Source organism: Sinocyclocheilus grahami, unplaced genomic scaffold (assembly GCF_001515645.1).
Source record: "Sinocyclocheilus grahami isolate Dianchi unplaced genomic scaffold, SAMN03320097.WGS_v1.1 scaffold1058.1, whole genome shotgun sequence".
In the NCBI taxonomy this organism is placed as follows: Eukaryota; Metazoa; Chordata; class Actinopteri; order Cypriniformes; family Cyprinidae; genus Sinocyclocheilus; species Sinocyclocheilus grahami.
This window is the reverse complement of record NW_015506237.1, coordinates 172,185-186,396: the sequence shown is the minus strand read 5'-3', so window position 1 is coordinate 186,396 and position 14,212 is coordinate 172,185. Positions and strand designations below refer to the sequence as shown.

The 14,212-nt window shown below is 39.8% G+C and overlaps 1 protein-coding gene across 2 annotated transcripts in view; it reads left to right on the top strand.

The window, feature by feature from the left end:
• Positions 1 to 14,212, top strand: part of LOC107566210 (serine/threonine-protein kinase PAK 3) — a 181,367-nt gene that overhangs the window by 120,777 nt on the left and 46,378 nt on the right. For both annotated transcript variants that reach the window (XM_016251582.1, XM_016251581.1), the window contains 3 exons: positions 493 to 541; positions 636 to 748; positions 1,422 to 1,539. In XM_016251582.1, coding sequence (XP_016107068.1) covers positions 493 to 541; positions 636 to 748; positions 1,422 to 1,539 — 280 coding nt within the window. The remainder of the gene's footprint in view (positions 1 to 492; positions 542 to 635; positions 749 to 1,421; positions 1,540 to 14,212) is intronic.

Genomic DNA, 14,212 nt, shown 5'->3' with positions numbered 1-14,212 from the left:
TTTCCAGAAAATTTTAGGTATTTAATGTTAAGTAGTTAAAGCCACCTAATATAAAGGGTGACTGTTTTATGTTCTGCCGCTGCATGCTCACAAATTGTTTGTGGGTGCTCAGCCATTAGCACCCATTTTTTAATTACTGATTGATTGAATTTACTTGTTAAATCTAAATGGTCTTGTGGTGCAACAAATGCATTTGTAAAAACACAAATGTAGTCTTTCAAACAATATGACATTATTAAAGCTAAATTATAAAAATTTTTGTTTAAAGTAGTTTTAGAAAGTATAGCTTGTCTCACCGCAGGGCATGTCAAATACCCATATACACATGTACATATTTCTTGAGAGGTGGTCTGAGAGCATTACAAAAATTCTAATTGCTAAATTAAATGCTGAAAAATAATATAATCCAAGGCTGCCCCCTATTGGTCATTGATTCATGTATGAGTCACTACAATTTACAAGTTTTCACCTGCTTCTTTGCTTTGTTTTTAGGGCATCTGGGACAGTATACACAGCTATCGATATTGCCACAGGACAAGAGGTTAACCAGATTGTTTCAGTTTTAAGAAAGCATCCACATTTGCAATATTGTCCTCCTTCCCTTTGCTGACCTCTGTGCCTTTTACTTTGTTCAGGTGGCAATCAAACAGATGAATCTGCAACAGCAGCCAAAGAAAGAGCTCATTATTAATGAGATCCTTGTGATGAGGGAAAACAAAAACCCCAATATAGTCAACTACTTGGATAGGTACAACCTTCAGTCTTAATATATATTAACTGATTAACATGTTAATGTATACCTGTGTGTGTGGGCGTGCGTGCGTGTGTGTGTGTGAATATGGCTATTTGGCCTTATTCGTGAACATAACAAATTTCAATGTACATTGTTCATAAAAGCATTTTCAGACAGAATGTGAATACTCAATTTAATGGTCGAAAGAAAATGGACTACGAATAACAGAAATCTATATTTAGAGGAAAAAGCAGTAAATTCAAAATGTGAGATTAATCGGGATAATGCCAAACTTAATTAATATAAGTTGTTTTATGCTGTTGATAGCCATAATGTTTATTTAATAGCACATACATAAACATTTTTAGCAAATGTTTTGTTAACATTTGTACTGTATTGTTTTCTCAATTGGATTAAATGTTTCTACTTGTAGTATTCTCATTTGTACATCTTTTTAGATTAAAAAAATCTAATAAAAAATCTTCATAAAAATGTATAAATCTGCTATTTGAATAATTGTAAATAACATTACAAATATTTAGCAAAGCATTAAACTTTTTTGCTCAACCTGAAATACTGAAAACTACCTATATAGATACCATATAGGTACCATATGTTACTACCATCTTAGCATTCAGTGGTCAGGTTGATGCCTGTAATATGAATTGTTTTCGTCTTTCTGTCTCAGTTATCTAGTTGGAGATGAGTTGTGGGTGGTGATGGAATATTTGGCAGGTGGTTCACTTACTGATGTGGTAACCGAGACATGCATGGATGAGGGACAGATTGCTGCAGTGTGCAGAGAGGTAACATATACACACAAATTGCACAACATATAGTATATGCAGAGTGTAATGTATATAGTATATTTAGGGGTGTAATGATACTCTCATGTCATGATTTGGTTTGATTTGGTACAATCCTTTAACGATACTTTAAACAAAGCTAAAATAAAAAAATATTACTTCCAAAACTTGAACAAACTTGGTCCTTCACCTTTATGCACAGGGCAATGGTGATACCAAAATAGAAATATTCTTAATTCTACATAGCTAAAAATACAGAATTATGCTATACCAGGGGTAGGCAAGTTCGGTCCTAGAGAGCCGCAGTCCTGCAGAGTTCAGCTCCAACCCTAATCAAACACACCTGAACAAGCTAATCAATGTCTTCAGGATTACTAAGGCTATAGGCAGGTGAGTTTTGTTTTCAGGGTTGGAGCTGAACTCTGCAGGACTGCGGCTCTCTAGGACCGAACTTGCCTACCCCTGTGCTATACCTAAATGCTCTATCACGGAAATCATACATTTAAAATGTATTTCAATACTAGTTTTTTTATCAAGCTCTACATCACTTTCACAGCAGCACAGTGTGGAGCATGAATACTATTGTAATGAAATTAACTATTATTATTATTTTAGCTCAGGTTTTGAGAGCAATCGAATCTGAAGATTCGAAGTCAACCTGATTAGAACTGATTTCAAATTTGATAGTTTACACTTTATCAACTGTTCATCCAGCGAGACATTAACATCCGTGTATCTTAACAATTTGAATATTTGTATTATCCCTGGCCACAGGTTAATACATGCTTTTGATAAGTTATAAGCTACGAGCTAGGTAACGGGATCTGGGCAAGGTTTAACTTTAAATAAATTTCATGACACAAGACAATAATTCTTATAATGAAACAACTTTTTTATCAAGCTCTACATCACTTTCACAGCAGCACAGTGTGGAGCATGAATACTATTGTAATGAAATTAACTATTATTATTATTTTAGCTCAGGTTTTGAGAGCAATCGAATCTGAAGATTCGAAGTCAACCTGATTAGAACTGATTTCAAATTTGATAGTTTACACTTTATCAACTGTTCATCCAGCGAGACATTAACATCCGTGTATCTTAACAATTTGAATATTTGTATTATCCCTGGCCACAGGTTAATACATGCTTTTGATAAGTTATAAGCTACGAGCTAGGTAACGGGATCTGGGCAAGGTTTAACTTTAAATAAATTTCATGACACAAGACAATAATTCTTATAATGAAACAACAGTTTATTGGCTATTCTAGATTACATTAAACTAAACTAATGAAAAAACACACACACACATACGGTTGAAAGGATGAATGTTTAACAGAGTTCTGAGGAAGTTCCCAAAGTTCTAACACTCATTTTCTACGAGTTCTTTAAATTGCATCCTGAGAGAATCACAAAGCAGAGATTTATCTTACGTTTACTGCTTAAACTCAATTCACCAGTTCAGCAAGAGATGAAAAGAGTTTGCCTGTTACTTGCGTTTTGCTGACAGCTGAATTGAGCTTGTTGGCTGATTGAGGGAATCCTGGGATTTGATTGGTTGCTGATCTGGCGTCTGGATGACGTAGTTTCTGGGAATGCCCTCCGGAGATTGGTTGGTTTCCTGGTGACGCAGAGGCTTTGGCAGTTCTTCTGAGAGCGTCTAAATTTGCAAGACTTTAGGCTTTTGACGATCTCTGGCATTCACGAAGCTTCAACGGAGTGTTTGAGTTCTGGATGACTGATCGCTTGATGGTGCAGCTTGTGAGCGGAAGTTGGAGCGTGATTAACACAAAGGCGAAAGGCGATTGAATCTGTTTTGCATTGGGTTTTTGATCCGCTGCATAAGTCCGTCCCCCAGATCGTTGTTCCAATCAGACATTACTTGCAAGACTTAGCCATGCCCCGCACTGTTCCCTGATCGGGCATGGGTCACATGTTTCCCATGGGGAGTATTTCTGCAAGTTTTAATAACTTCTTATAAACAATATTATCACCAGAAAATGATGCCGGATACCAATTTTTCATTCACGCCAATGTTCGGCAAATAAAGCAAGCTTTCATTCAAACTCAAATATCGGGTAGTTTGCATACACATTAATACTTTTATCTACTAAAAGGGGTTATAAAACATTGACTAAATGTCATAGGTTACAATAAACACACCAAGCGTATATAAGACAACAAACATATTATTTGTGGATATAGTTGCCCTTTTTATACTTAAATGATTGTCTTTTGAAATTGTCTGTTGTAAGTTTTATGTCCCTTTATCTGACCAAAGGAGAGAAAAGGGTGCGTCCCTTTTGGAATGCAGGGAGAAAAGGGGGGATGTCCTGAGGTCATGACAATGTCACGGGTGTAGATCTGCCATTCTTCTCGCTCGGACATGGAGCTATTAATCTGTCGCTTTCTGTTTATCGGATTATCAATTTATGTGTTAAACGGTCATGGGGTCCAGGAGTGTCTGTCGCTGGAACATTTCCAGATACCAGGTTCTCTGTTCTGTTGTTTATTAGACAGTTTATTTATGCTGAAGCCAGTCACGAGACAACACTGATGTTCTGTTGCTTAAATGAATCCAGATGCAAAGGGTCAGTTATTGCTGTCTTAGTGCTTACCGACCCAGGATGTGGTTTTGTAAATCTCTTGTAAATCTCTCCTTGTGTTTCTTGTAAAGATGAGCTGAGCGGGACAGGAACTTATTTGAGACAATTGGCGCCTGGGTTGAACATGGTTCAGTTTTATGACTCTCACATAGTTGGGAGGAGACTTTGGTTTTTCCAGTGGAATGCGGAGATTCAATCGTTCATTTGTGTCTGTTCACAGAGGCCCTACACTATCCACCTTTTTCCTGAGTAACTGATGAGCGCCGCCATGATGGATTCTAACTTCTGTCTGGGTGCTCTTGTGTTCTGGTCTCCATAGAAATCCATGTTAAAATGGGGTAAAAAAATTTACTGAATTAATTAAACTGCTGCTTTTTCAATAAAACTAAATATAAAAATGTGCGCAGTTTTAAGCTTTGCTGTAGTTGGCTGCCACAGTAACAGCAATAAGCTTAAGGAATTCCTGTAAAGTACTTGTTTTGCGCACTAGCAAATCTGTCCATGTCCGGCGTTGTATACCTTGCATAAATGATGACGAAATAAAATGAGCATGGCTTGCAGCGCTTAAGTTAAAATACTGTGTGTGAAAAAATAAAGAAAAAGTTAATGTAATGAGAGCTCTTATCATTTTGAGGACAAAATCCCGCAAACTTCGCCCTGATCAGGAGCTGTTTGTAGGATATGTGCACTCGTGTGTTTTTAATGCAGCTAACCACGGGTCACTTCATGTCACCTACCCACTCTTTAAACTATGACAGGTGAGTTACTGCAAAAAGACATTGTCATTGTGACACTGTAAAGTGATGAAACTATGGCACCATGTGCTTTTTAAAACCATTTTCATAGGTTTAACGTTATATTAGCAGCTCGGAAAATATGTTAATTTGACTAGAAACATCAGAGGCCGGAAATGTAAAGCATCGTTCCAGTCGGGCGAGACTTCCGGGTTCAGGAAAAAGGTGGATTGAAAGAACTTAATACTTAATACGCATTTTAGGGATGTACCCAGCGGGGCCATTTAAACATTTTTTTAACAGATTAGTGTCAGCTTTCCTCAGCCGATCATTATTTTACGTAAGTTGTCATGCTTGTGTCGTGCAGTAGGCGGCGGTATACACCTTCCAGTAGGTTTGCCAAACATCATTAAAGGAAAAGAAGAATAACAATTCCAAGAATTCCCACTTTCTTTTTTTTATATATAAATAAAAGTTGATTTATACATTAATGTAATTTGGGGAAGTTGTGTTTTGAAGGGTTTTGTTTTGTTTATTGAATGTTTTTATGTTTGTGTATTTTGTATAATGGCCATTATCTGTGTGTATGTGTTTCCCTTTAGGTGTTAATTGGTGCTGGTCACCAAAGTATAAAGCCTAACGGTGTGTGCAGTAGTTAGTGGGGTTCTAAGGTTGAACAGGTAATGCAGTCCATAGACCTCTGTGAGTTAGAGAGAGGCAAATGTAGTCACCTATCTTTATTGTATAATTGTGTTTTTGTTTTACTTTATTTAGTAATTTTGTGTTGAAAATAACATCCCTGAAAGTTGTGATGAGGCCTGTTGCCCCATTTTTTATAATTTTTTTCCTACTGGTTGAATCTTCCAGTGGTGAGATTGTGCCATTAGGGGGCAGCAGCATAGTTTTTTTTTCTTCCTTTTTTTCCTTACATTGGTTAGAATGGGACCGAAGAGAGTTGTAAAAGATGATAAACTGGCGGCAACAGGTACAGGAGGAGTTGATGCTGAGGATCTGCCGGAGTCAATCACTATTCAAAGAATGTTACGGTAGAGGAGATACGGGACATGCTCCGTGCCCATATCAAGATGCAGCAACAGAGAGACAAACGACTTGACCAGTAGGCAGCGTGGCAGAAGACCAGATAGAATGCTCTTCAAAATCAATTTACGCTTCTTCAAGAGGAAGTACATACGAGAACAACGCCGACTTCTGTTCCTCCTTCATGTCTTCAATATACCTCTTCGGATCAAGGAGGTGGTCGAGCCAATGTACCTCAGGATTCACCATATATCGCTAGTCAAGCTGTAGAGCAGTCAAGGGCTATGACAGAGCCACGTCTACAGCCACTTAATGAAGAAGATGATGTGGAACACTTCCTTACATCCTTTGAGCAGATAGTCAGTGCATGTTGATGGCCGAGATCAGACTGTGCTATGAGGTTAGTGCCGTTACTTACTGGCAAAGCTTGTAGTGCTAATGTGAACATGGATATTAATGAGTCCCTTGCCTATGATTATGTGAAAGCAGCAGTTTTAAAGAAATATGATATTAATCCAGAGGCCTTTTGTTTGAGGTTTCATTACATAGAGGTAGCAGCTGATGAGACCCCTAAGGAACTTTGTCTGCCTTAAGGATACTCTCAACGAGTGGGTACAGAGAAGCAGCCAGAGACTCACCGCGCCTTCAAAAAAATCCAACTGAGGTGCATAGACCAAAACAGGTTTCCCAAAGGTGAAAAGCTTAAAAAAAGTCAGCACACTCAAACATCAAAGCATCACAAGCGAGATGAGAACAATATAAGCAATTTACTGAATGAAATAAGGCAAACGTTTCGGTCACATGTTGACCATTTTCAATGCCAAGCTAACAAGTGGGTACAGCCACAGAATCAGAGTAAGGAGGAAGTTGCAGAGGTGATTATTCTGGAGCAATATCTTCGTATGCTTGCCCCAGAGCTTCAAACATAGGCGAAGGAGCATAACCCTGACTCAGCAGAAAGGGCTGCAGAACTGGCAGATGTTTTTGTTGCAGCACGACGACGAGGCCAACCTTGGTCTTACAACCAATGGAAGACATTCAAAGACCCCAAAAGACCCAGTAAGAGGCCTGTATCACCGACGAAGACTAGTATAACAAGGAGGTAAGCCTGTGAGTAATGTTGGCGGTCTTATTAGTGGGAGATTAAGGTCTAACCCCAAAGTTATTGTGTGCTATCAGTGTGGGCAGGAGGGCATACAAAGCCTAGTTGCCCTAATAAACCCTCCACACATGCAAATGTGTGGTGTACCAAGACCAGATAGCCCAACTAGTGCAGCAAAGGTTTCCATACATCATGTAACCGTAGGTTTGAATGGTTTGGAAGTAAGTGCTTTAGTTGGAACTGGGAGTATGCATATTAATTTATGGAACCATACCTCTCCAGTAGTAATCAAATGTGTTCATGGTGATGAAAGGTACTATCCTACAGCTGATGTTTTTGTGGTAGTGCAGGGACAGTCTTACCTCTTGGAAGTAGGCCTTTCACCGGATTTGCTTTACCCTATGGTGCTGGGTCAAGATCTGCCTGTCTTGTTTGATCTTTTTCCTTTGCTGGTTTGTAATATGGCTGTGTAGGGAGGATGGGGTAGGATTACTTGAAGCCTTACCATTCTTTGATGTAGTCCTAGAAGCAGAGCCTGGTAAGACACAGAAATCTAGGACCCAGAGGAAGAGAGAAAAGATTTGTCATGTAGGGGTGAGTGGAAAGGAACTTGCTCCCGAGAATACATTGGGTTATAAAGTACCCCAAGATATAATACAATTGCAAATGAATGCCTGCAAAGTGGGTGCCCTGTATAGTTTGGTAGAGAAGAGTACATTGATAGGCCAGGCAGAGGTGAACAGTAGAGTTTTTTTTTCCTCTGTGATGGGTTTTTGTTTCGTAAACAGAGTCCTGAGCCACAAATGGTAGTTCCCAAGTATGGTAGGGAATTAGTCCTTTCTTTGAGTCACTCAATACCATGGTCGGGCCATCTAGACAGACGTAAAATAACAGCTTAGATAACATTTCATTTTTACTGGCCAGTTATGAGAAAAGACAGCAATGTTTTGTAAAACTTGCCACCATTGTCAACAGACCAGTCAACAGACAGTGTCAAGGTTCCTCCTAGAGCCCCACTTGAGCCTTTCCCTGTTATTGGGGTGCCTTTTGAGCAGTTGGGTATGGATAATGTTGGGCCTTTAGAGAGGACTAAGTCAGGGAACCACTATATGTTGGTAATTACTAGGGGTGTAACGATTCACTCGTTTTCTCGATGCATCGATTACAAACCCTGACAATGCATATGCATCGATCTTGAAACATGAATTTTTGAATCGTGAATCGTAGATTTCGGACAGTAATCGATTTAAAATGCTAAGAATCGAATGAATCGCGATTTCTATAGCGATTCAATGCTTTCAAAATATATACACATTAAATTACTACAAGCTAAAATTAATGGATACCTTGAACAGTGTTCGTGCCCTCGCATTTTTCCTTCATGCGCTCTACTATTTACCGCCTGTGACTGTCACTGGATTGCGCTCACACTCCGTTCGTCTCACTGACACATTTTTTGAGCAGCTGATGTGTGATCTCTCCTTAGTAGTCGTGGCCAGTAATGCAGTAATGTGAAGTAGTTTTACTTTTCTGTAGTTTTTCAATGGCTCTCGGTCATGCCGACGACATTACCTGAGCAGACGAAGGCTGCGCATTTATTGCATGGATGGAGCAAAAATGTAAGTGTCTAAAACATACGCACAGTTCCATTGAATGATAAATGTGTTTTAACAAGGTCGTTCAACGGAATGTACAAAGAAAACTGTTAAAATAACCACAGCATTAACAACAACCTTGAAATAAGATCGCAAGGTTTATCTGATAATCAGATTCATGAAAGTAGCGCTCGTTGCTATAGCAAACAGACATCGGGCGCGTTTTCTTTCAGAATGATCATTTGCCGATGGAGAGGAAAAGTTAAATACTATAGCATTTTATTTTATGAAATTGAGAAATTTTCGCACTGAATAGAAGTGATCAAAGCAGAATGAACTGGTGAAACGCTAAGACAATAAACACAATAAATAAATAAAATTTATGAATGATGCAGTGCTAATCGACATATCATTTATTACAATACAGAAACTGTAAAGTATATTTTCTACCTAATTCTGTGCAGAAAACGTAAATAATTGTTTGTAGTAGCCTATTCCACAAACCCACTGTCTGTCCTGTCACAGCCATGGAGGCCGTTCATGAACTCACTATCTGTCCTTTCACGGCCAAGGAGGCCCTTAGAGGGAGGGAAATGTAATGTGGTGTTTTGGGTTGTGTTTCTTGTTCATGTTTTCATGTCTTTTATTCATGGCCGTCCATGAATTCATTGCCTGTCCTGTTACGGCCATGGAGGCCGTTCATGAACTCACTGTCTGTCCTTTCACGGCCAAGGAGGCCCTTAGAGGGAGGGAAATGTAATGTGGTGTTTTGGGTTGTGTTTCTTGTTCATGTTTTCATGTCTTTTATTCATGGCCGTCCATGAATTCATTGCCTGTCCTGTTACGGCCATGGAGGCCGTTCATGAACTCACTATCTGTCCTTTCACGGCCAAGGAGGCCCTTAGAGGGAGGGAAATGTAATGTGGTGTTTTGGGTTGTGTTTCTTGTTCATGTTTTCATGTCTTTTATTCATGGCCGTCCATGAATTCATTGCCTGTCCTGTTACGGCCATGGAGGCCGTTCATGAACTCACTGTCTGTCCTGCCACGGCCAAGGAGGCCGTTCATGAACTCACTGTCTGTCCTGCCATGGCCACGGAGGCCGTTCACAAACTCACTGTCTGTCCTGTCACGACCATGGAGGCCGTTCATGAACTCACTGTCTGTCCTTTCACGGCCAAGGAGGCCATTCAAGAACTCTCTGCTTGTTCTATCTCAGTCAAGTGGTCTGTCCATGTCTCTGCTCCGCCATGGCTTCTTGCTCTGCCGTCACCACCCGGCCGCCCTGCTCTGCCTGCACCGCTAGGGCTGCCTGTTCTGCCTGATCCACCATGGCTCCCCACTCTGCCTGCTCCGTCATGGCTCCCCGCTCTGCCTGTTCTTCACGGGCCTGGCCCTCCGTCCCTCCCCCAGTTTTGCCTCCACTCCACCACCCTCCTGGACTTTTTTGGATTTTGTTTGGGCGTCTGGAGCCTCCCTTAGAGGGGGGGAAATGTAATGTGGTGTTTTGGGTTGTGTTTCTTGTTCATGTTTTCATGTCTTTCATTTTGGAGTTTAGTCATGGTCCCTGTTTGTGTCATGCTTCCCTTGCCCTCATGTATTCATGCCATTGGTTCCTCTGTTCATTGTGTCATGTTCTGATTGGTTGTCTAGGTCATGTGTCTTGTTTCCCATTGGTTTGTTCTTGTCATGTGACCCTCATTGTCTGCTATAAGTAGCCCTCATGTTGCCATTGTCTTTTGTCGTGTATTGATGTTGTAACTCTGCTGTTGGTGAGTCCTGTTCATGCCAAGTCAAGTCTGTTTTAGTCAAGTCTGTTCATGCCTCGTCAAGTCTGTTCTAGTCAAGTCTGTTCATGTCAAGTCAAGTCTCAGATTGTTGTTTGGATGTTTGGATCACTTTTGTAAATAAACTGCACTTGGGTTCTTCACTACACTCGCCTTCAGTGGACCTAATTCATTACATCTATATAAAACAATCATAAAATTGCCATTAGGAAAAAATTATAGATTACAAATGACTGATTATTGTCCAGCAGTGTATTTGATTTCTTATAGCAAATTCAAAGTAAGATAAGAAAATAATTCCTTGTAAAAAAAAAAAAAAAAAGAAGAATAATAATACATACATACAGTACATAGGCCTACATAAAATTATTGTATTTGACATTTCTGTCAGTTCTGAGATGATGGATACACCCCTGGTGTGACAAAATGTTAGCTTATACATACATTTAAAGCTCTTTTTAACAATCTTGGCTTACATCAATTTCTACATATGCCATGTCATGCCATAGCATCATACAATGGACAAAAGTGTTTTTTTCTCTCTCTAACCTATTGGTTTGGAACCATAAAGGCTGCTGTGTAATTTGCCCCCTGACTAAGCATTTAAATAATTTTGGGGAAGCATTTAAATAATCCTGTGAATGCACTTAAAGAATGCAGAATCGAATCGAATCAAATTTAATTGTGAATCGAATCAAATTGAATCGTTCTGAATTTGCAAAAAACGTTCTTGAATCGAATCGAAAACATATGAATCGTGAATCGAATCCATTCGCTGTCTATCCAAAGATTCACAGCCCTAGTAATTACAGATTAGAGCTATAGCTTACTCCATCCAACAATTGTTCTCTAGAGTAGGGTTTCCTAAAGTTATAGTTACAGATCAAGGCTCTAACTTTATATTGGAACTGCTGAAGCAGGCGTATAGACTTTTAGGTGAAAAAGGAGTAAGGACCACCCCTTATCACCCACAGACTGATGGGTTGACTGATTTTAATCAAACTTTGAAACAAATGCTTCGTAAGTTTCCGACAAATGTGATGATTGGGATCAGTGTCTTCCATATCCGCTTCTTGCCTATAGGGAAGTTCCCCAGGCCTCAACTGGAGACCACAGACAGGAGGTATGAGGGCCATTGATGATGCTGAAAGCCCTGTGGAATGGGGAACAAGGCAAGGCAAGTTCTACTAATATTGTTGACTATGTGGTTCAGATGTAAGAGAAGCTGGAAAGCATGAGTACACTGGCCCAGGAGAGTATGGCGGAAGCATAGAATCGGCAAAGGACTTGATATGATCAGAGAGCTCGAGCAAGGAACTTTGAGCCAGGCACTCATGTATTGGTAATGTTGCCCACTGATGCGAGCAAGATAACTGCCAAATGGCAGAGCCCCTTTAAAGTGTTGAGGAAGCTGGACCTTGTTACGAATGAAGTTGCTACTTGTTGCTTGAGGATAATGCAGGCGTGTTCCTGATTCGGAAGGTAGAAGGTGAGGAAGAGATGGAAGCCCAATATTTACCTGTTGTCCCAAATTCAGCAGATTAAGAGGCTATGTGATCCCCAAGTTTTCCAGAAGAAGCCAGGATATACCACTTTAGTTGAACATGACATTGTACTCAGAGATGGAGCTTGCCCAAAACGTATAAGCTATAGGATACCTGAGTGACTCTTGGAAGCTTTGCACAAAGAATTAGATGAGATGCTAGCCATGAACATTGTGGAACCATCAAAAAGTGAGTGGTGTAGCCCAGTTGTTTTGGTGCCTAAAAAGGATAGCAGCCTATGCTTCTGTGTTGACTTTAGACATCTTAACCCTGTATCAAAGTTTGATTCTTATCCGATTCCACGGATTGATGACCTTGTGACCGTCTGGGAAAAGCCAATTACTTAACTACTATTGATTTATCTAAAGGTTATTGGCAGATCCCATTGAGTGCCAGATCTTGGGAGCTGACAGCATTCCGAACCCCTTGGGGGCTCTGTCATTTTTGGAAGATGCTTTTTGGCCTTGACAGGGCTCCAGCGATCTTTCAGCGGTTTGTTGATCAGGTATTAGTTGGTTTGAATGACGTTACAGCAACTTATTTGGATGACATTATCATTCACAGTTCAATGTGGGAAGAACATCTACAATATCTCGAGTTGGTTATTAATCATATTAGAGCAGCTGGGCTCGCCATCAATCCTTCCAAGTGTGCAATTGCAAGAGCAGAAACTGAGTATTTGGGGTATGTGATTGGACGAGGGACTATTAAACCTCAAGTTCAGAGAATTCAGGCAGTACAGAATTGTCCCCTACCACAGACAAAGTCTCAGATGAGATCATTTCTGGGAATGGGAAACTGGTACAGGCGGATTGTTCCCAACTTCTTGGTAAGAGCACTGACTGATTTGACTCGGAAGAACTGTTTGAACCAGGTTCAGTGGACAGAGAAAGTGGATCGGGCTTTTCAGAATATTAAGGATGCTCCGTGCCAAGAGCCAGTTTTATTTTGTCCTGATTTTGATAAACCTTTTATACAGCAAACTGATGCTTCAGATATTAGCGTAAAAGCTGTTCTTCTTCAGGGGATGCAAGGAGATCTACACCCCATCGCTTACATCAGTTGCAATTTGTTCCTGAGAGAGGTACGATACTGAATTGTTGAGAAAGAATGTTTGGCGATAAAATGGGCCCTTGACATTTTCAAGTAGTATCTGCTTGGATGGGAGTTTGTACTGGAGACTGATCATAAAGCACTACAGTGGATGAACCATATCAAGGATTCAAATGCTAGGATGATGTGCTGGCATTTGTCTATCCAGCCTTATCGATTCACCATCCAGCATGTCCCCGGCCAAGATTATGTGACAGTTAATTCCAAGATATCCCACTTTCTTTCTTTTTTTTATAAATGAAAGTTGATTTATAAATTAATGTAATTTGTGGAAGGTGTGGATTGAAGGGTTTTGTTTTGTTTATTGAATGTCTTTATGTTTGTGTATTTTGTATAATGGCCATTATCTGTGTGTATGTGTTTCCCTTTAGGTGTTAATTGGTGCTGGTCACCAAAGTATAAAACCGGTGTAGTAGTTAGTAAGGTTCTAAGGCTGAACAGGTACTGCAGTCCATAGACCTCTGTGAGTTAGAGAGGGGCAAATGTAGTCACGTATGTTTATTGTATTTTTTTATTTATTGTACGTTTTTTTCCTTCCTTTTTCTTTTTTTTTTTTTTTTTGAGTTGCTTTATTTTGTAATTTTGTGTTGAAAATAAAATCCCTGAAAGTTGTGCTGAGACCCACTGCCCCTGTTTTTTTCCTACTGTTTGCATCTTCCACAACACAGTTCTTGTTACCCATTCTGAAATGCCCGGAATCACTCGCCAGGCAGGTGCATAGTTTGAGAGAGGTTGAATAATTCTACACTGTATATAGGGTAGTCCGCCATTTTGTGACAGGGGCTTTTCTTGGCGGTCTGTTTATTTTGTCTTTATTTAGCATTTATTAATGGAAAATACACTGAACAACACACTTTCTTGTTCGCAATAGGCGAGGGAATCACAGAAAAAATATGCACATGAGTGTGAGAAAACCTAGCTTTATCTAGCACCCCCATAGAACTGGGCCTGGCTGATGAAATGTGTTGGTAAAATGCCAACTCTAAATTTGCCTCTAAATTTATTTATTTATATTTTTTTATTTATTTATTTGAATTGTTGTTGGTTGAACTTGAATCTTGTTTTGGTGATCTGTGTTATTATAGAACTTGATCTGTTTAATTTATAATACGGGTTGTTATTGTTTTGGTGAAACTGTTCTGTTTCTGAGATCA